Here is a 22,554-nt window from a genome sequence, read left to right as displayed (position 1 = left end):
TTACAGGTAATTTAGTTTAACTCTGCCTAGAAATAAACTGAATTAAGTAATCATGTCTTAAATTTATTTCTCTTAAGTTTAGAAAATTGTCTAATGAATGGTGGCATGGCAGGGCACATCACTCCCATTGAATGCACATCCTTTGCCATGTGGGAACACCAGGATGCTTCTCATGCCTTGGACAAACGTGCACAGGCAGCGTTGAGAGCTGGATGTGCCCGAGTTCCAGTTTTCCAAGTTTTTGTGACTGAAAGATTGCTTTAGACAGGATTCTGCAAGGTTCATTTTGGTCTTTTGCTTTTTGTGGCATATATTAATGACTTAAGACTCAAATGTAGGGAGCACAATTAGAAAATTTATAAACGACACAAACGTTTGCTGTATGGTTGACAGCGAAGAAGAAAGCTATTAGCTGCAGGAAGATATTAATGGACTGGTTCTGTAAGCAGAAAAATGGCATATGGAATACAAACTCAAAGCATTTGGAAAGGGCAAGCAAGACAAGGGAATACACGAGAGGATACTGAGAAGAGCACAGGAAAAGAAGGGCCTTGGAGTGTGGGGCCACATATCGCTGAAGGTACTAAGGCAGATAAACAAAATGATTAAGAAGGCATACAAGATGCTTTTCTTTATTAGCCGAGGCATCATTAGAAGAGACTTAACAGCACTACTTAGGCTACTGCTACAGTATTGGGTACACTTCTGATCACTGCACTACAGGAAGAATGTGATTGCACTGTAAAGGATACAGAGGATATTTCCAAGTATTTTGCCAGGGCAGGAGTCTTTTAGCTATGAGTAAAGATTGGACTGGTAGAGCTATTTTCTTTGAAACTGGAAAGGCTGAGTGGAATATTTATTTAAGGTGCATAAAATTAAGAGGGACTTAGATAGAGTGAATAGGAATGATTATTTTCCTTAGCAGAGTTCATTAACCAGGCTATAGATTTAAACAAATTGATTAATGGATTAAAAGAGAGCTGATGAGAATTTTTTTCACTGAGAGTAGTGGGGGGGTCTGGAACTTTTGAAAGTACAATGGAGGCAGAAATTGTCACCACATTTAAAAAGTATTTAGATATGCACATGAAATGCTCTTGGGCAACTAGGGATGGGTAATAAATGCTGGCCAGCCAGTGGTACCCATGTCCCACAAAGTACAATAAAAAATCTGCTCTCTCGATTATCTCCATGCTTACGGATAATTGCTAAAGATGAGGTGCAGTACTGCAAAAAGGAGTGCAGAAGAGGATTGGTGCGATGCAATGACACAGCCTTGTTTGACCCCAAATTTCATTGTGAAAGACTTTGCCATGGTTCCATTGATGAGGATCACAGCTTGCATGGCATCACGGAAGCGGAGGATGGTGACAAATTTCTGACGGCAACTAAATTTGAAGCCGCTACTTCACAAGTCTCTATGACTGACATGAGTCAAAGGCTTTTGTGTCTTAAGAATCTAGAGTCATTTTAGTTCTAAAGGCATTGCAGAAAAGAGCCACGGTTACAATTAAAACTGGACTAACAATTTTTTCCACTGTAGAATACAGGTATTTGAGGTAATCTTAAAGATATACAAGGTCATTAAAAAATAGGAAAAATTAATCCTACATACTGCTATAAATTAGTGGGAGTAGAACTAGGAATACAGGTTCTGATGAAGAAAAGGTAATCATAGGAGATATGGAAATTCTTCACACACAGAGTGAATGACATATGGAATACACAACTGGTTAGAACAGTGAAGGCAAAATTTGACTTGCGTGACACAATGTGGAGACATTAAGATCTCTCTGGATGGGTGAAATAAACCTGGCCAAACTGTTATCTTTATCTGTAATTATTTCTTGACCTTGCAAAATATAATCAGCTGCAAAAATACAGCCATCCAGTGGGTGCTGTGTACATGGGATGAAAGGAATTCGTGTTTATCTTGGAGCTTTCATGTCCTTTGTGACTTGGCAATAACCGTGCTCACTAAAACATTACACAAAGATAAAAGTACAGAAATTCAAACAGAGAAAAAAAATCGAACGTTTTTGGTATATTCCTTCCTGGCTCTGCAAAATATGTGCAATTCAATAAGCCCCAGGTCAGATTCCTCACTTTCTGTGTAACACCCAGAAGAAACTAATCACATTTAATTACAACATAAACATTAAGCACAGTACATTTCCACCTCATTATCCAATTAATCTACTTGACTTTTATTTGGAATTTACCCCACGATAGCAAAACAAAAAGGGATGAAATTTGCTCATGAACATAACATCGGCACGATGAGTTTGTAGAGATTAAGTTCCATCCTCACAATCCGTCCAGAGTAAAGTAGGATGAGGATGTTGGTAGATATGGGCCAGTTGCCACATTATGATGCTCCCCTATACATCATACTCAGAAATTGCTCCCAGATGACTGTAGCACCCATGGGACTACAATTGCTAAAAGCTGTCTGAACTTATTTGAATTTATCCATAATTACTGAATAAAAAACATGAAGCCACTCACATGTTCCTTAGCCATATCATGTTACCTGCTGGTTAGAAGCAACCTGGAGACATTCACTTCAGTGGCATCAAGTTCTATTCAAATTGCATCAGGACTGGCTACAGTGGACCGTAGCGCACACTATGGTTTATGAAATGGCGCAAAGTTTCAAAGTAATGCATTAGTAGGAGTCCCACACAAAACAACTGACCATCACCCCACTCCAGTCAACCAGAAGAGTCTGAAAATAAAGTACAGCTCCAGGGAAGAGGTATCATTTGTAACAGTATAGGAATGACCCATCACATCTCCCCTTTAAGTGGGGTCAGAATACTTTCTTGCACGACCAAATTACACTCAGATCATTCTGAATATGGCTTGGACACTGCAAGTCTAAACTAGAATGACAAGTGACATCAAAACAATTTAGTACCTTTCTCATGCATTAAATATTCATGCAGGTCAAAGCTTTGCTATTAGCTGGCAACTACTCAAGTTCCAGAGTGATAAAAATCCATCTAGTCCTACCTAGTTAACAATTAGCCCAAATTCTGTTCAGATAACCATTTATAACCAGATTATAATTGTGATTGATCAGATATCAAGCATATAAAATTTTCCTTAATTTAAATGAGCATGTTTCATTCTTTGCACAAGAATTTGTTGCAATTGAATGTTAATTAAAGCCACACTTGTACAAAGGGAGGCTTCCCTGGGATGTTTTTGAAAGTCAGTTCTTTAAAGGTCACATTTTTTGCTCTCAGTCTACATGCTAGTGGGTGGTAAAAATATAAATTCACATTTGAACAGATTACCTTATTAAATAAATCTAATTAAAAACAGTAGCAGGGCATTGGGCTTAGGGGTAAAATCTGCTCTGTTAGTTTATAAAAGTGCAAAAATGCAGAATTTTGTTTATGTAAAAACAGCAAAGCAGCTGTGGTTTATTTTTAGAAACTACATAGGTGATAAAATTTCAGCTAAATTAATTTATTCAGACAAACATAGTCTGTGCCTTATAAATTCTAAACGGGGTCATGTCAAACTGAATAAATCAGTCAGTGTTTATTAATCTGGAATAAGTGTATTCTTAAAAATTACTAGTCATATGGCCAGTTACTCAAAAGGACATTGACAAGTAATTTATTTGGTATATTTTCTTTAAAAAAAAACTTCAATCCATTCTATCAAATGAATTTAGTTTTGAGGGAAGAATCAATAATTTTGTTCATCCAGACTTGTGCTCTCAGCAGCAGGGTTTAATGTTTTACCCCTTAGAATTCCTTTATCAAAAAGTCTCTGAATGCATATAAGCTATGGCTCCAAAGCAAATGCTCTTGTGGCTTGTACCAGTGTCCCTGGAACTCCTACCAGCATGCACCTGAAAGAAAACTGGCAGCCACAACCCTTATGTGTTAATTACACATATGAAGCTTATTATGCAAAGAAAGGGCACCTGCTGGCAGTGCAAATGAATAGAACCTGCCCTTCCTGTGCAATGAGTAAATTGAAGGTTCATTTCAACAGGAGATAATAATTTTCAGATTACATTCCATGTAATCCTGAGACGGCTGTGTATTTAACATTTAAATCATCCACAGGGAACAGTCTCCTTCCATTTAAATGTTTCAAGCCCCTATCACTTCAGTTTAAACTCTAGTTATCCCTGCTGGCAACTGGTTTAATGACTTTTTGATGTTGCCAGAGTAAATAGGAGGCTGTACACCGTGTTATTTTACCTTTGTAATGAGAACCCAAGTGTGATAAGTGCCATCAGAGGATCATAAATTTGAAAAACACAGCCCTCAGTCCGGCACCCTAGTGGAATCATCTTCACCACCTTGTCTCTGACCTGTGAAGATCACTAATTTTAAAACTGTAATGGTCATTCTGTCAGAAATTCACATATTTATATTGAAAATCTGGAAATCCAACATGCATATCTGCAAAGCTAAGATCTGATCGTTCAAATCCCAAAATTTTCAATGACACATCACCACCAAGGATAGCAAATGGGGGAATCAATAATTGTCATAATGCAAGACAGTTCAGAAAATGCCCCATTTCTATTCACTTTCTCCAAATAAGGAATGTTACAATGGGAACCCACATGGGTCTTATCTATGCTTGCCTTTTTCTGGCATACGCAGAACATTCTGTGTTTCAGGCCTATTTATGTGCATGCAAGACTTTACGAGATGATTAGGTTTTAAAATGTCTCCTTTAATTTGAGGTGAAACAATTTCCCCTGATTGGGGAGATGGTAGCTATATTAAACCTCTGTCTGAGAACACGCCCATCTGATTTGATTGCGATAGGGAAAACCAAAACCTATTAAAAATCAAGTGATATGATTTCATTCTGGATACAGAGAAACTGAATGAGACTCTGAGACTGCTGCTAAGAATGGCATGACTGTGCTTGTGTTAGCAGCCAACCAGGATGCTGGTGAGAGCTCATACGAAAATGAGCAGAACATAGGGGCAGGAGTAGACTGGAGTAGACCAGAGTAGACCATTCAGTTCATCAAGCCTGCTTTGCATTCAATACGATCAGGGCTAATCATCTACTTCAATGCATTTTTTCACACACTCTCCCTATTATCCCTTTAAGTCATTGGCATTTAGCAATCTGTCAATCCCTGCTTTAAATCAACTCAATGACTGAGCTTCCACAGGCCTTTGGCTAGAGAATTTGAAAGATTTGCAAACTTGTGAGGAAAGAAAATATCTTCTGTCTTAAATGCCTTCTCCCTTATTTTGAAAATTGTGTCCCCTGGTTCTAGACTCACAGGGGATACATCCTACTTGCACCTATCCTTCGAAGTCTTTTGTAGGTTTCAATTAGGTCACCTCTCATTATTCTGTAACTCTAGAGAATGTAGTTCCAGTTTCCCCCAATCTCCCTTCACAGGATAGTCCTGTCATCGAAGAACAAGTGTGGTGAATCTTTGTTACACTCCCTCCAAGGCAATAATATCCTCCCTCAGGTATGGGGATCAAAACTGCACACTGTACTCTAGGTGCAGTCTAACCAAACTTCCATACAACTGAAGTAAGACTTCACTACTCTTGTACTCAAACCCTCTTGCAATAAAGGCCAACATAACATTAGCTTTTGTAATTGCTTGCTGCGTCTCCATATTAGTCTTCAGGGACTTACTTACGATGGCACCCAGGTTCTTTTGTACATCTATAATTTCTAATCTCATTCCACTTAATACTCTGCACATTTGCCATTTTCTTGCTGTCCAAATTCTCTTGAAGCTGATTTGCATCTTCCTTACAATATATATTACTACTAAGTTTTCCATCATCAATACACTAGGAAATTGACAAGATTTTTAATTTTTCGTTCTATAATACTAGATCTAAAATAACCTGTTCTCTAGTTGGTTAGGAAATTCATCTCTTTTTAAAAGTTATCGGTCTTAACAGGATCATAACAACTGCTCTGCTCAGAAATTAGTCTTGGCAGAAATTAGACTTGATGTGGGTATGCCGGCGTTGGACTGGCGTAAACACAGTAAAAAGTCTGACAACACCAGGTTTTAGTCCAACCTATTTATTTGATAATATACTCACTAGCTTTCGGGGTTACCCCCTTCATCAGGTGAATGGAGAGTTCTGGCCTCAGACAGAGCATATAAAGCACAGACAGTTTAGAGATTACTGATTAAAATGCAAATCCTTACACCTAACCTGCTGTTCAAGACCTGAAGGGGCTGATAATGTGAGTGGAAGGAGCACTGATCACAGTTTAAAGAGATGTGTATTGTCTCCAGACAGTACAGTAAGTGAGGTTTTGCAAACCCAGGCAAGTCACGGGGGTTACAGATAGTGCGACATGAACCCAAGATCCCTGTTGAGACCGTCCTCATGTGTGCGGAACTTGGCTATCAGTCTCTGTTCAGCGACTCTGCGCTGTCGTGTGTCCTGAAGGCCGCCTTGGAGAATGCTTACCCGAAGGTCAGAGGCTGAATGCCCGTGACCACTGAAGTGTTCGCCAACAGGAAGGGAACAGTCTTGCCTGGTGACTGTCGAGCGATGTTCATTCATCCGTTGTCGTAGCGTCTGCATGGTCTCCCCAATGTACCATGCTTCGGGACATCCTTTCTTGCAACGTATCAGGTAGACAATGTTGGCCGAGTTGCAAGAGTATTTACCATGTACCTGGTGGATGGTATTCTCACGTGTGATGATGGTATCCATGTCGATGATCCGGCATGTCTTGCAGAGGTTGCTGTGACAGGGTTGTGTGGTATTGTGGTCACTGTTCTCCTGAAGGCTGGGTAGTTTGCTGCGAACAATGGTCTGCTTGAGGTTGTGTGGTTGTCTGAAAGCAAGAAGTGGGGGTGTGGGGATAGCCCTGGCGAGATGTTCGTCTTCATCAATGATATGTTGAAGACTCCGGAGAAGATGTCGTAGCTTCTCCGCTCCGGGGAAGTACTGGATGACGAAGGGTACTCTGTCCACTGTGTCCTGTGTTTGCCTTCTGAGGAGATCGGTGCCGTTTTTCGCTGTGGCGCATCGGAACTGCCGATCTATGAGTCGAGCACCATATCCTGTTCTTATGAGGGCATCTTTCAGGGTCTGGAGGTGTCTGTCACGATCCTCCTCATCTGAGCAAATCCTGTGTATACGGAGGGCTTGTCCATAGGGAATGGCTTCTTTAACATGTTTAGGGTGGAAACTGGAGAAGTGGAGCATTGTGAGATTGTCTGTGGGCTTGCGGTACAGTGAGGTGCTGAGGTGACCGTCCTTAATGGAGATGCGTGTGTCCAAGAATGCAACTGATTCTGGGGAATAGTCCATGGTGAGTCTGATGGTGGGGTGGAATTTGTTGATATCATCATATAGTTGTTTCAGTGATTGTTCACCATGAGGCCAAAGGAAGAAAATGTCATCGATGTATCTAGTGTATAGCATCGGTTGAAGATTCTGTGCAGTGAAGAAGTCTTGTTCGAACCTGTGCATGAAGATGTTGGCATATTGAGGTGCAAATTTGGTCCCCATGGCTGTTCCATGTGTCTGGATGAAAAACTGGTTGTTGAAGGTGAAGACATTGTGGTCCAGGATAAAGCGGATGAGTTGTAAAATTGCATCTGGAAACTGGCAGTTGTCAGCATTGAGTACTGAGGCAGTCGCAGCAATGCCATCGTTGTGGGGGATGTTGGTGTAGAGCGCTGAGACATCCATTGTGACGAGGAGTGTCCCTGGTTCAACTGCTCCGTGTGTGCTGAGTTTCAGTAGGAAGTCCGTAGTGTCGCGACAAAAGCTGGGGGTTCTTTGTACAATGGGTTTCAGGATGCCCTCGACGTAGCCGGAGAGGTTCTCACACAGAGTCCCATTGCCCGATACAATGGGACGGCCAGGTGTGTTTGCCTTGTGTATCTTTGGGAGGCAGTAGAGATCTCCAATGCGGGGAGTACGTGGAATGAGAGCACGGAGGGTGCTCTGAAGGTCCGGATCAAAGGTCTTGATCAGATTGTTGAGTTGACGAGTGTGTTCTTTGGTCGGATCTGTGGGTAATTGTCTGTAGTGTTCCTCATTGTTTAGTTGTCGGTACACTTCTTTACAGTAATCCGTTCTGTTCAGTATGACGATGGCCCCTCCTTTGTCTGCTGGTTTGATGACAATGTTGCGGTTTGTCTTGAGAGCGTGGATGGCGTTGCGTTGTGCTTGGGTGATGTTCGGGGCTGTCTTGTGAGTGCGGCTGATGAATCTGGTGTTAACGCACCTCCTGATGGTTTGGGCATACAAGTCCAGTCGAGGGCAGCGGCCTTCCGGAGGAGTCCAATTGGATTCCTTCCTCTTAGGCTGTTGCACTGCGGATCTCTCTGTCGGCTGTTCTGGTTCATCGACTGTTTCATTGTGTTCGTTGCTGGCCTCTTGGGGTTTGTGGAAAAACTCCCGCAGCCTCATTCGCCTGATGAATTCCTCTGTGTCCGCTGCGAGACTGATGGGGTCCATTTTGGTGGTGGGGCAGAAATTGAGCCCTCGGCTGAGAACTTCACCTCAGCACCTCACTGTACCGCAAGCCCACAGACAATCTCACAATGCTCCACTTCTCCAGTTTCCACCCTAAACATGTTAAAGAAGCCATTCCCTATGGACAAGCCCTCCGTATACACAGGATTTGCTCAGATGAGGAGGATCGTGACAGACACCTCCAGACCCTGAAAGATGCCCTCATAAGAACAGGATATGGTGCTCGACTCATAGATCGGCAGTTCCGATGCGCCACAGCGAAAAACTGCACCGATCTCCTCAGAAGGCAAACACAGGACACAGTGGACAGAGTACCCTTCGTCGTCCAGTACTTCCCCGGAGCGGAGAAGCTACGACATCTTCTCCGGAGTCTTCAACATATCATTGATGAAGACGAACATCTCGCCAGGGCTATCCCCACACCCCCACTTCTTGCTTTCAGACAACCACACAACCTCAAACAGACCATTGTTCGCAGCAAACTACCCAGCCTTCAGGAGAACAGTGACCACAATACCACACAACCCTGTCACAGCAACCTCTGCAAGACATGCCGGATCATCGACATGGATACCATCATCACACGTGAGAATACCATCCACCAGGTACATGGTAAATACTCTTGCAACTCGGCCAACATTGTCTACCTGATACGTTGCAAGAAAGGATGTCCCGAAGCATGGTACATTGGGGAGACCATGCAGACGCTACGACAACGGATGAATGAACATCGCTCGACAGTCACCAGGCAAGACTGTTCCCTTCCTGTTGGCGAACACTTCAGTGGTCACGGGCATTCAGCCTCTGACCTTCGGGTAAGCATTCTCCAAGGCGGCCTTCATGACACACGACAGCGCAGAGTCGCTGAACAGAGACTGATAGCCAAGTTCCGCACACATGAGGACGGTCTCAACAGGGATCTTGGGTTCATGTCGCACTATCTGTAACCCCCGTGACTTGCCTGGGTTTGCAAAACCTCACTTACTGTACTGTCTGGAGACAATACACATCTCTTTAAACTGTGATCAGTGCTCCTTCCACTCACATTATCAGCCCCTTCAGGTCTTGAACAGCAGGTTAGGTGTAAGGATTTGCATTTTAATCAGTAATCTCTAAACTGTCTGTGCTTTATATGCTCTGTCTGAGGCCAGAACTCTCCATTCACCTGATGAAGGGGGTAACCCCGAAAGCTAGTGAGTATATTATCAAATAAATAGGTTGGACTAAAACCTGGTGTTGTCAGACTTTTTACAGAAATTAGACTCCCAGAGGATGCATTTCTGAAGAAGTCAAATATACCCACTGCCTCATGTGAGACATTGGTTCTTGGCCAACCAAAATGGGGAAGGCTCATTCAGGAAGTTACCAAAACACATTGAGACTCTTTTGGGAATGTTGAATTTGCCACACAGTGAAGGTCATGTTTGTGGTGCATCTCAACTCTGGAAATAGTTCCACAGCCAGTGGGACATGGTTAAAAAGATCTTTACAATGAACTTCCCTGTCACAGACAACAGGAAGGCTTTGCAATTGTTCCTGCAATTAGTTCTCTTTTTGAAATTAATCACAATCACAGCATCCCTGCTGGCAGGAAGTGGCACGTGTTCTTCTTCCCAGATGAGGGATATGACGTTGTGCAGCCTTGTCAGGAGTGTATCTCCATTGTATTTCAGGATTTCAGCAGGGATTCCATCGACTCCAGGGGCTTTAATACTGCAATCAATAACTTTAGACCTGAACCACCACTCTCATTTTCTTTCAGACAACAGGCATTAGTAATGGGAGCATGGTTACACTAGAGTCACTGGGAATAAAGGAGGCATTGACTGCTACTTGGGATGGGATCTTCCATTGGTGCTTAGTTAGCAAGATAGCTGGGGCTCCTACCTTGCTTCTACTTATTCTCAAGCCACTGCAACCCTCCCTGCTTTGCCAGATTTTCCATGCTCCCATCCTCCTCTGATATTTTGCTGTAACAATTTCAATAATCCTCCCACAGCTACCTTGTTTATACTTCTAACCAACACACTTTCTGTAAGAACCTGTTTCATTTTCCCAGTTACTCCATATTAATTAAAAATCCTGCACTTCTCATTGACAGCCACTTTATCCCTCTATCCCATCTGCATCTCTTTGGGACTGATCCTTTGTTTTTGTCCCATTATCACCTAATTTTACCTTGCTCTATCCCTTTTTTGTAAGCTCCTGAACTCCATCCCATCATATGCCCTCGTGTTCTCTCCATGCCTCATGCTCTCTGATCCTGAGCATACTTAAAAACTGTTCATCTCTAAAATCTTTCAATTCTTCTGACTGCCTTTTCTGGAATTTGGGGGAATGATTCCAATTCTTTGTATTTCTCAGAGTTCCTGAATTTATTTTTCCCTGACAAACATTTTATGGTTACCCAGTGAGTTTCGTTTTTTTAACCCCCTGTGGGTTCTCCAGCTTTTGCTTTCAAGTAATGTGGGAAGCCATCGCAACAATTGATATTTGTTGCAATTTTCCTCTTGTGTTTAATCATTCTTTGGGAGGGGGAGTCTGGCAGAAAATGTTGATGATACTTAGCTCTTTGCATCTCATTTTGTTTTTGTTCAAAACTGAAGAGATCAATGCATTGAGTTTGTTCTTATCATTGAAACAACCTTAAGGTGCTTAGCAGGAATAAATACTCAGAGGATGATGCCCCTGGCTGGAGAGTCCAGATCTAGGAGTCACAATCTCAGAATAAGGGGATGGCTAGACAGAACCAAGAGCAGAAAAACAATTCTTTGTGCAAAGGATTGTGGGCCGCTGGAATTTGATACCCCGAAAAGCTGTGGATGCTCAATGGTTCAATATGCTCAAATCAAAGTTGATAGTTTTGGTGTAGACTTCAGGTCACTGAGTTGGGAGAGCTAAATGAAATAATTAGTCAGGTCTACATCTTAAGCTGAGAAACTATTACCTTAATAGTTCACTGAATGGAACGTGGGTGAGGCTGGATTGAGTTTGGATTTCATAAGGATAAATGAATCTAGAAGATTTGTCTACCTCAAAGATAGAGGAAGAAACCTACAGTGGTTCTCACAGAGCCTTGTGGCAGAAGGTAGTTTGCAATTAGCTTAGAAGCAGTCAGCCTGGAACAAATATCAACCAACAGATGGGAATCAGCTGTGGGACCAGCAATTGTACAGAAGTTGTGGGAGCATAAGAGGGCCATTAGGAGCTAATATATAAATCTCTAAACAAGAACTCAGTGAAGCCTAAGATTGCACTGAGAAGTCCACAGGCGTGAGGTTTAGAAGAGAATTTGGAGGACTGTTTAACCAAGCTAATGAAAGGATCCCCATGAAATTTCATACCTCAGAGAATATTTAGAACACTGAGGAGGAATCAAGGAAAGCGGCTGTAGCATGCCTTGGGTTTGTCCCAAGAAGGAAGAACCTTCAAGACTTTTTTCAACGTATAAGACTTCTCTTGGGGAGAATTGAAAAGTAGAACAAAGTTCCTGCATTAAATAGCGACAAACTATCATGTTAGCGCTTGCTTTGCTGAATTCTTGTTGTAAAAATAAGAAATTGTCTGGTGTCATTCTGTCAATCAATTGCTGGGTGTTCAAACTCCTATTTAAATGTTAATGGTCCCTAATAGGATTTTAATAATTTATATTGCATTTTTCATGATGATTAAATGTCTCAAAGCGTTTTACAGCCAAGGAAATGAATTTGAAGTGTAGTCATTATTTTAAGGTAGGAAACACAGCAGCTAATTTACATGCAATACGTTTCCACAAAATACAATATGATAAAGGCTGAATAGTCTGTTTTTGTGATGTTGATTGTGGAATACATATTGGCACGAAGAAATATGCCATAGAACCTTTTGTGTCACTCGCAAGGGTAGACAGGGCCTCGGTTTAAAAGTTTAAAGTTTATTTATTAGTCACAAGTAGGCTTACATTCACACTGCAATGAAGCTACTGTGAAAACCCCCTAGTCGCCACACTTCAGCAGCTGAGTACACTGAGTACCCTGAGGGAGAGTTTATCATGGCCAATTCACCTAAGTGTGAAGTGTGAAGGGAAACCAGAGCACTCGGGGCAAATCCATGCAGACGGGGGAAGAATGTGCAAAAAATATGGAACTTGCTACCACAAATGGAATGGAATGTCAAGAGATGGCATTGAAAAGCTATAAGTTAGACCATTGTTGGGGAGATAGAACAACTTGTGCAGAGAATTCCAAGGCAAGATCTTCAAAGATGGAGACAGGAATTCCTCGCGAAAGAGACAGAATTTCAGGGAAATAGGTAGACCCTCGGAGTTTACTGACATCTGGTTGGGTTGGTGAGAAATCTATGGATCCTATTCCTCATAGCTATCATCTATCGTGCAGTGTGGTGTGTTCAGCTAATGTGCCTGTTAATTCACATGCACCTTATATTCACTCTGAATATTAGAGTATAAGATGGATATTGCAACTTGATTTATCTTTCTGACCTTGTTTAATGTTCATTTTTGCTTTGCTAATTTTGTGGCTTTATTCTCTAAAGTCCCCAACCGGATCTTACCAAAATTTAGGGGTTCTAGGATCACAACCACAAATACAAACTATTTGAAATTAAAACTGTCCTTCTGTACGAATTAACTCTCTAATCGCTGCAAAACAAAAAAAAAACACTCCATTTGTATATCTGATCAACTGAGGGTATCCCAGGCAAAGATTAGCAGATACATTGTGAATATACATTGTAATACTCTACCCAGAAAACTGGTTAATTTGTCATTTCATTATCAGGAATGAACTCCTGTAACTCCCCACGCAATTCTCAAGTGCCTCTTTATATTGTCTTTCACCTCCAAGCCTAAATTCCAACTATCTCAGCTCCTTTGTAACCAAACCTCAGTGATCTCACTTGTTCCAAACCCCAATTTCATCTTAAAACACTGGTCTTTCTACTCCTTCCAAGTCCAATCTTATCTGTCTCTGATGCTCCTATCACTATTCCTCTGCCTTAAGTTGGTTACATCTGAGTCCAAATTCCAAAAGCCCAACTGCATGTCTGGCTGAGTCACCCATTTCTACTTGGGCTACCCCAGCCCATTGTTGCATACTAGCCCATCTCTTGCTCGCTCTCCAAACCATGCCATTTTTGGACACAAAATTTGGTATAAGTGTTGGTCTAAGTCAACTGAAAGTTGAGGCTCTTACCAGCCACAGATTATTATCCTGTTTCCCCCATTTAAACTGCATTTCCTCCTAAATCCATGCCTTGCTCTCTCTTTGCAGCAGCGGCTATTAGAAAATTGGGCTTACAAAAAAAAAAGCAGAAGAAAGGAAGCAAGAGAGCCAAAAGTGAGAGACAAACACAAAATGAGACAAAGTGCTGGAAAAACTCAGCAGTTCTCAGGGCATCTGTGGAATGAGACGCAGCATTACGTTTCAAGTCCAATATGACAGGGGTGGCATGGTGGCTAGCACTGCCGCCTCACAGTGTCAGGGATCCAGGTTCAATTCCAGTCTGTGTGGAGCTTGCACTTTCTCCCAGGGCAGAATTTTCTGGCTTGGCTCACCCCAAGGCTGGAAAACCTGCCCAAGGTCAATGGACCTGTGCATGGTCTGTGTCCTGGCCTGCTACAATTCCTGTGGTGGGCAGGATGGGAAAATTCCATCCCTGGTGTTTGCGTGGGTTTCTGCTGGTGCTCTGGTTTCCTCCCACAGTCCAACAATGTGCAGATTTGATAGACTAGCCATGTTAAATTGTCCCTTAGTATACCAAGATTTTAAGTTAGGGGTATTAATAGGGTAAATACCTGGAAAAGGCAGATGGATAAACCTGGGTAAGATGCTCTGTTGTACAATCAGTGCAGAATAGATGGTCAGAGTGGCATCCTTCTGCACTGTAGGGATTCTAGAGTTCGATGATTCTTTGGAACTCTTCAGAACTGGTTCTGAAAAAGGGTCATATTGGACTCAAAACATTAGCTCTGTTTCTATGGAGTTGAGGAGGAATTTCTTCATTCAAAGGGTGGTGAATTTCTGGAATTCTCTTCCCGTTGAAGTGGTGGAGGCTGCCTCGCTAAATATTTTTAAGACGCGGGTTGATAGGTTTTTGATAGGCAAGGGGATTAAGGGTTATGGGGAGAGGGCGGGAATGTGGAACTGAGCTACGACAGATCAGGCATGATCTTATTGAATGGCGGGGCAGGCTCGAGGGGCTAGATGGCCTACTCCTGCTCCTATTTCTTATGTTCTTGTGTTCTTTCTCCACAGATACTGTCAGACCTGTTGAGTTTTTCCAGCACTTAAGACATGAAGTGCAAGAAAACGCAGCAAATAGAGAAGGCAGCCTTAGATGATAGCAACATAGGGATATCAAAGGAAATCCTTAAGGGAAAGAGAGAAAGAAAAAGACAGAGGGGAGCAAAGAATTCAAGGAGGCAGCAGAAACAGAGTTACATGAAGCCACAGGCAGTCTTTAAATGTTATTGTGTATCAATGGGAGATCTGTTAGTATATAGAAATGAAGCTAAAAGACAAGCAATAGTGCAAGATTGTGTACACCACAAACTCTGGATACCTTCAAAATGTTATTTTTAAAGTATCCTTCCATCCATATTCTTAGCAAGCCATCATGGCGCTGCAACTTGTTTGTTTACAACAGGAAGCAACGCAGACCACACTTTATATTTCTTTATGGCAACTTATTTTACAAAAGAGTCAAGCTAATATCAAATCAAAAATGATGCCTATAGCAATTCAGTTACGACCTGCTGAGAGGAAATAATTCAGAGCAATATTCTCTCAGCGCCTCAAGATAAACACAAGTCACTCTATGAAGAGAAGGAAGTGGCAATAGCAGGTTCAAACTGTCCTTCTTTTACGAAATATCCCTGTGAAATAATTCAGCAAGTAAGAGTTCAATGTAACAAGAATCAATCAATGAAACATAACCACAAACTAAGTACAAAAGAATTGCAATATTCAATCAGTGAGTGTGAAGTTGGATGGCAAAGTTTCATTTGAACACACTTTTAAAAACATTATTTGTTTTGAAGCATTTTCTGAAGATCTTCCTGAAAAAAAAACTGGACTAAGAAACAAAGCAAGGTAAGTGCACGAGCAACAAGATCTGAAGAAGAATAGATGGAGATTGACTGATGCGCTTTTAAATGGGCTATAATTTTATTGTGATAGCATCAAGAAGTCATACAATCTAAAACTTTTTCTGTATACACACGTTACAAAGAAGCTAAATGAGACTTACAAACTATCTGAAAATTTGTTGCTGACAACAACAGACAGGTTTAGTGCTGCATATGTGACTGGTAGAAGCTTTCTTAACAGTCATAAGAATAATTACTACCAGTAATGGAAAAATTTGCTCCAAAAACTTGGGCCTAAAACTCAAAAAAATAGGATATCAAATGCAAACAAGGCTGAGACACAAGATACTTTTGCCATGCAAACAAAATCAGCTCAGTGATCTGGATAATCATCTGGATGATGCCAGAGAAAGATACTTCATTTAATGAGTAGGGGAACAAAGAGAATTATTTAGAACCTTTCTATCCCTAATTTCTGTCAGATTCATAATAAGGCGGCAAAGAGGTGAAAAGAAATGTAATTGATGAACCTCTGGGGTTCCTGTCTCCAGAAAGGAAGGCGCTTCCAACTGGAGTATCTTTGCAAAAAGTCTTAGAACTAATTGGATATCTTGGAGAAATAATTTTCCAAATTGATAACGAATGAGTACAAAATACATAAAATGCAGGCTTTTAAGCATAATGTGACCAGCCAATGTAAAGCAATCCACTTTGGGATGCTGGGGAAAACAAATTGACTTGGCAGACCACAAAACTCTCAAAGAAAATAAAAGATTCGTGGAAATGTTTTTTCTTTAAGACAACTGAAAGAACTGAATTGGCTACCTCAGCATTATATTCAAGTAATTTAAATATTAAACTGGTTAAAAGCTCCCTATTCAGATTGTGGTTCAGGCATAGGCTTCTCTGAAAGGCTATCCTAATCACTGTCATAGCTCTCAAAAAAAGGTTTGTTAGGATCAATTTGGAGAATTTCTTAAGAAGTGGCTATTTTCAACTCCACATCATGTTTGGGTCATTCAAAGAGAAATTAGTTCTGATTACCAAGAGTTATCATTGACCAGAAACTGAACTAGACCAGCATATAAATACTGTGGCTACAAGAGTAGGTCAGAGACTGAGAACTCTGCAGCAAGCAACTGACCTCCCAAAGCCTGTCCTGTCCACAATCTACAAGGTACATCAGGAGTGTGATGGAATACTGCCCACTTGCCTGGATGAATGCAGCTCCAACAACACCCCCGAAGCTTGACACTACCCACAACGAAACAGTTTGCTTAATTGGCACCCCATCCACTACCTTTAACATTCATTCTCTCTACCACCAACACACGATAGCAACAGTGAGTATCACTGAGAATGTGCACTGCAGCATCTTGCAAATCCACAAGCTCTACTACCTGAAAGGACAAGGGCAACAGATATATGAGAGTACCATCACCTGCAAGTTGTCCTCCAAACCACACACCATTCTCACTTCGACCTATAATTATAGCTATTCCTTCACTGTTGCTGGGTCAAAAACCTGTACCTCCCTTCCTCCCAGCACTGTGATATGCCTACATCACACGGACTGAAGTGTTTGAAGAAGATGTGACTCTTTGCCAGTTTCCCAAAGGCATTTTGGGATGTGCAATAAATGCCTGTCTAGCTAGTGATCCCCACATCTCATGAAATAATTTTAAAAAGTGGCCTGCTTTACATCAGTTTGTTGTATCATCTTGAAACATTGGCACCGTATGCATCATGTACTCTGTCTTGCAATCTTCCAAATTCATCATGAATTTCGAAAATTACATTTTAGTATCAGATGCGGAGACACTTAGGAGTAGAAAAAAAACATCAGCATGGCTCTAAATAACATTTTTAAATATTAGTCCCTGTGGGATGAGGAAATCCAAGGTTGGATCATCAAATAGAAAATCTGTCAGTTACTCTTTACCTCTATTGCCAAAATTTCAAAAGAACATACGTTCATAATTTACTTAATGGGAGTTATTATGAACTACTCATTATTCTCTAACTTTCTCAGTTAAAGAGATTCAGATTATGATTAAAAATGTAATATTTAAGAGTCAATAATACAGAAAGGAGTAAGCAAAACAATTACATCCGAACACTACCAGGTGTTATAAAGGCTGTGGACTTCCACTGACAATTTCTCATTACACTATCCTTTCCATACTTCATGAATATTGAAATAACGCTGTTCATGGCAACAGTCACTTTATCTGCAGTATATAGCCAAGACAAAAAGGTGAAAAATTGGATTTAAAATTACAATTGACATGATTGTATTGCATGTCCATATGATGAGCTCAATTAGCCCAAAATAGAATTAACTAATTACTGAAGGAGCAATCTTTTAACCACTGTATGAGAATTATAATGACTTTTTTTAAAAGTCAAGGAACCCATTTGAACTGCTATTTACAAATACACTGTGGTAAAAGTTATTCCAACATTTATTCATGCCCAAGAGATTTAAATAAAGTTCCAGCCCTATGTATCAATGCTAATGCAGATTAAATAAAATTGACAAACAGACACTAATCCACAACACTGCATAAAATGTCTTGAGCAGTACTAAGGAATGAACTGAAACAGCTATGGAAACAGCTGCTGGCAAGTGTCCTGTATTTACTTGTTAAATTAAATAGCTTTTATTCCTTTGTCCTTTGGTTTACTTTTGAGGTGTTTGAATCACAACTGACCCCCTCTCCCTTCCTCAAGCAACACATAGCCTTAAAAATGAAGAGGATTCCTGAATTGAAGCAAAAAGCTATCAGGCAGCTTCACTCTTTATAAAACTGGGTAAAGTGGGTTTATTTTTAAGTTGTGTTTTAAGAAATGAACTTCTGTTTTCTTTGTGCACTTAAAATGACAACCCAAACTCAATTCCCAACATCTAAAATGCCATACATCTCTCATGAAAACATGACTTGTGCATTATGCTTTTTTGCTATAGGCCAGGGCTATTAAATGAGCATAATCTTTTATCTTTAATGCAACATGCAAATCATTAATAGATGCAGAGTACTGAATCCCTTGGATTTTCTGAAGAATATAAACTGATGCTCTGCTTGTACTGAGGGGAGAAAACGTACTGTTTTTCTGCATTTGCACACCTCCAACATTCACATTCTGCTTGGTTATCAGCCTCTAATGACAGAGATTCAAGCAAGTTTAACAACCTAGTATGCGAATATTATGCAAAACGACAGATGGTAAGGGGATTGACTACAAAGGTGGAATCATGTTCCTTGTTGGTTTTGGGCTTGTATATGTCTAACCAGCACAGCTACACATGGACATTCTGGCCCCAAATCAACTTGGGACTGCACATACTACAGGAGGTCATTCATAATTTTACATAAAATCCAAATATTTCATATGGCTTACATCTGATGTGTAAAAAGGCCTAGGCACCCTCCTGTGCTATGCAGCCTGGGAAGGGATTCTTTGTACTGGATTATAAATAAACAGAAGTTATCTCACGGGCGACGGTGAGGCAGGCTATTTGATTCGGAACAATGTAATAAACATTTACTAATTCCTCACGAGAGCGGACACCACAATGGTTCTGTCAGTCCAGTTTATTATAATTTCTGATCTTTGAAAATTAAAATTGCTCTTCTGCTCACAAGTTTTGATTTTAACAAAACCAAAGTGTTATGTTTTATGGTTGATGTATGTTATGTGGGGACAATGTCCCTTTAAGAGGTGAGTCACATGAGCACTGGTGATGTTACCAGTCAAGGGTAGGCTTTAGGCTCAGTCTTGTATTAAGCCTCAGAGCGCACAGCTGTGGAATTAATGTCCCTGTTCAGCTACAGCAATTCATGACTTTGTATGTTCTTTGGTCCTAACTGCAGCCTAGTAAATCACCCAGTACAGGACAAAAACCAAAATACAATGGATGACGTAAATCTGAAATTAAAACAGACAATGTTGGAAATACTCAGCAGCTCAGGCAGCATCTGCAAAGACAGAATTAGAGTTAATACTTCAGGTCAACGAGCTTTCATCAGAACTGGGAAAAGTTATAACTGTAATAGATTTCAAGGAAGGAAGAGGGGAGCAGAAATAGAACAAAAGGAATAGTCTGAAAAGGGGTGAAAAACAAGAGATGTTAAATGATAAAAGGAATGGTTGTGCAAGGCCAAAGTGAACGATAATGGGACAAGTAAAGAAACAAAGCACATTTCTAGAGAGCAGCAGCAGAATGATGAACAGCTGCTGCTTGACAGAAGAAAAAAACCTGCCAAGAAAAGCAAATCTAAATGGGTGAGGGGTATGTTTCTCACTGGCTGGAGCAACATTTCATTAAGTTTGTGCACTGCTTTTATTTCAAATCTATACAGCCACGTTAATAGATTTAAATAAAGAAAGATAGAAGGAGCCTCAAATAGAGCATTAACGCTGCATGGACAGGCTGGGCCAAATGGCCTGTTTCTGTGCTGCATATCCTATGTAATCCTAGGTGGATTTTTTTTAAGGCATGTTAAATATATTTGCTATAAACAAAAGATGCAATTTCTTCTATTGTCATCTGTGTCTTCCACTTGAGTAGTAGTGTTAAAGCATGAATAACTGGTTGGTCACTTACAACATTTCTTTGTTATTAAATAGGACAAAACCATTACACAAAGTGAAATAAATAGATGAATCATAGGTTATATTTACAGACTGAGATTAGCTTGTATGCACCACTACTATTAGATCATCTCAGGACCCCTTTTTCCACAGACAGAATAACATTTTTGTATGAGTACAAATTTTATGCTATTTTTCAGATTTTCCTTCTTCAAACAAAAATGATGGATTAAGATAGACTTTTTTTTACAATACCTGTGGGGAGTTGGGGAAGGCATAGGAAGGTTCTACTGTAATTAATGGCAGGACGTCTTTATAATTCTTCTGTATGCCAACATGACAGAAACTCAAGCTGTTTGGCTGCCTGGCAGATGGAAAAACCTGCATCAAGAGGCTGCAGCAGACCCTTGGGGTTGGTCCTGACCATCATGGGAGTGAGCGATCAGATTAAGGTGAATGGGGAATTGGCCACCAGGGAGCAAATGAGATGCCAGGACTGGACAGGTGAGGCAGTTGGAGGGAAAAAGGCCACAACTGGCAGAGGGGTTGTTGAAGACTTGCTCAAGGGTCGAGAGGGAGCACTCTTACTCTCCCTGGGCTGGAAGGATTGCTGCAAAATCCACTTACATTCTTCAGCCAATGGTTTCCACTTTCCTTTCACTATAGGGTTTTCGCATGAACTGAGGAACTTGGGTGGCAACTCTTAAAAAAGTGAACCCAGGTTCCTAAATGCACTGTAATAGTTTGATTTAAATATGAAGTGTCCCACATTTCCAAGGATGACATGAATCTACCAACGTATAATTGTAAACAATCACAGACACACACTGGGTTGGAGTCGATTTTCCCATTTTGTAATTTCTAACTCCCCACCCCACCCCTCCAATTCCCCATCAAGGCTGGGCCATTGTATAGCTTCATGCTGATCTTCCCAAATGTCAAATGCCAAGGGGCTAGTAGAGTAAAGCAATATTTGCTTTGCAATAAAATTTTTGTCTTTCTGCTCAGGCATGCAGGTAGCATTTATGTGAGTATTCTTTTCAATTCTTCTGTCATTTAAATTTGCTTAACATCTTACCAGCAGTAGTCCAATAAGTGAGGAGGGAGGACAGGAATGTAAACATGTTGCCAAAACATCGGATATAGCATAGCTGCCGACCCGTGGATGCAGGCTGTTAACTGGAAGAGATAAAGAAAAAATTCTCATCAAATCAAACATCATTAAATTAACATTCCAAGCAGAAACTGTCTCTCATAATGAAGTAGATTGCTTCCTATGGAGTTCATGTGAAATGAAATCGTCTGATTGATGTTACTATCTCATGATTTTTGAATTTGAATAAGCAATTAAGGTACATTAAACTCAACAATAAATTAAAATAATTAGAATAAACAGTAAAAACATACATCTCCAAAAGAAACATTAAAAATCATTCACTCTGGCCTAAATACAGTGAATAATCCAACATGTGTTAGGCTGAAATAGGAGGCTTCACACTGATTAAAACACTATTCGGTCCCTGTCAGATAATTAAGCTCTATCTTCAATATCAGGACTGAATCTTCTGGGTCAGTTACTGTAGCCTAAGTAACTGACATGTGCACAGCAAATAGGATAATGATCAGGCATCTCAGCATTACAGCAAAGGAATTTCAGTACAAACCAACAAATAGACAAATGCAAATTTGAGATAAACAAATCTTTTCATTACAAAGTGTCTCTGATATTACCAGTACAGGTAAAACCATCCCTTTGTAATGAAACATGGTTACAAACAACTTTTGCTTTCTGACTTAACCCAGTTTGTAGATCCATGATTCACTATAATGTATTTTGGCAGTCAGCACCACTGAAACCTACATGTCACGTGACCAGTATGAAAGATTCACTATTTCATGTTATATAGTAAGGAGTAATAGCATTTTATGCAGTTTCACCGGATTGTAAAAACAAATGACCACACTTCATTTCTCATAATACTGCAATGAAATGAATTACAAGCAAGTGCTTATTCTCCATATCTCCCTGAATAAAGGTGTTGTCTGTAATAAATCCTGTATTGTTTGCAAGGCATTAAAAATGAGTAATATGGTGGAAGATGACACGCAGCTTTGTAGCTGGCTTTGCTGTAGTTCTCAAGTGTTTTTCAAGGATATATGAAACAAGGGTACAAGGGTAGGTTGCCAAACAATTTTATATGCCAAGCGTTGCCAACTTGCTGTCAGCATATCATATGGTTGGTGAAATATTTGGGACCCAGAAGTCATGCTTATGTCACATGACCTCAGCTCACCACGCATCCGTGAAAGCATCTCCAACTTCTAAAAAAAATTAAGCCAACAAATCACAGAAATTCAGAACTGTTTTTATTTTTCAGTTGTGTGCAATGT

The 22,554-nt window shown here is 40.5% G+C and overlaps 1 protein-coding gene across 11 annotated transcripts in view; it reads right to left on the bottom strand.

Annotated features, from left to right (window-relative positions):
* Positions 1-22,554, bottom strand: part of dennd1a (DENN/MADD domain containing 1A) — a 547,788-nt gene that overhangs the window by 228,163 nt on the left and 297,071 nt on the right. For all 11 annotated transcript variants that reach the window (XM_080211932.1, XM_080211937.1, XM_080211934.1 and 8 more), the window contains exon 10: positions 21,242-21,342. In XM_080211932.1, coding sequence (XP_080068058.1) covers positions 21,242-21,342 — 101 coding nt within the window. The remainder of the gene's footprint in view (positions 1-21,241; positions 21,343-22,554) is intronic.

Source organism: Carcharhinus amblyrhynchos, chromosome 25 (assembly GCF_965287045.1).
Source record: "Carcharhinus amblyrhynchos chromosome 25, sCarAmb.v2.hapA, whole genome shotgun sequence".
Taxonomy (NCBI): Eukaryota; Metazoa; Chordata; class Chondrichthyes; order Carcharhiniformes; family Carcharhinidae; genus Carcharhinus; species Carcharhinus amblyrhynchos.
Note: the sequence above shows the minus strand (reverse complement) of the source record. Positions and strands in the feature narration are given on the sequence as shown.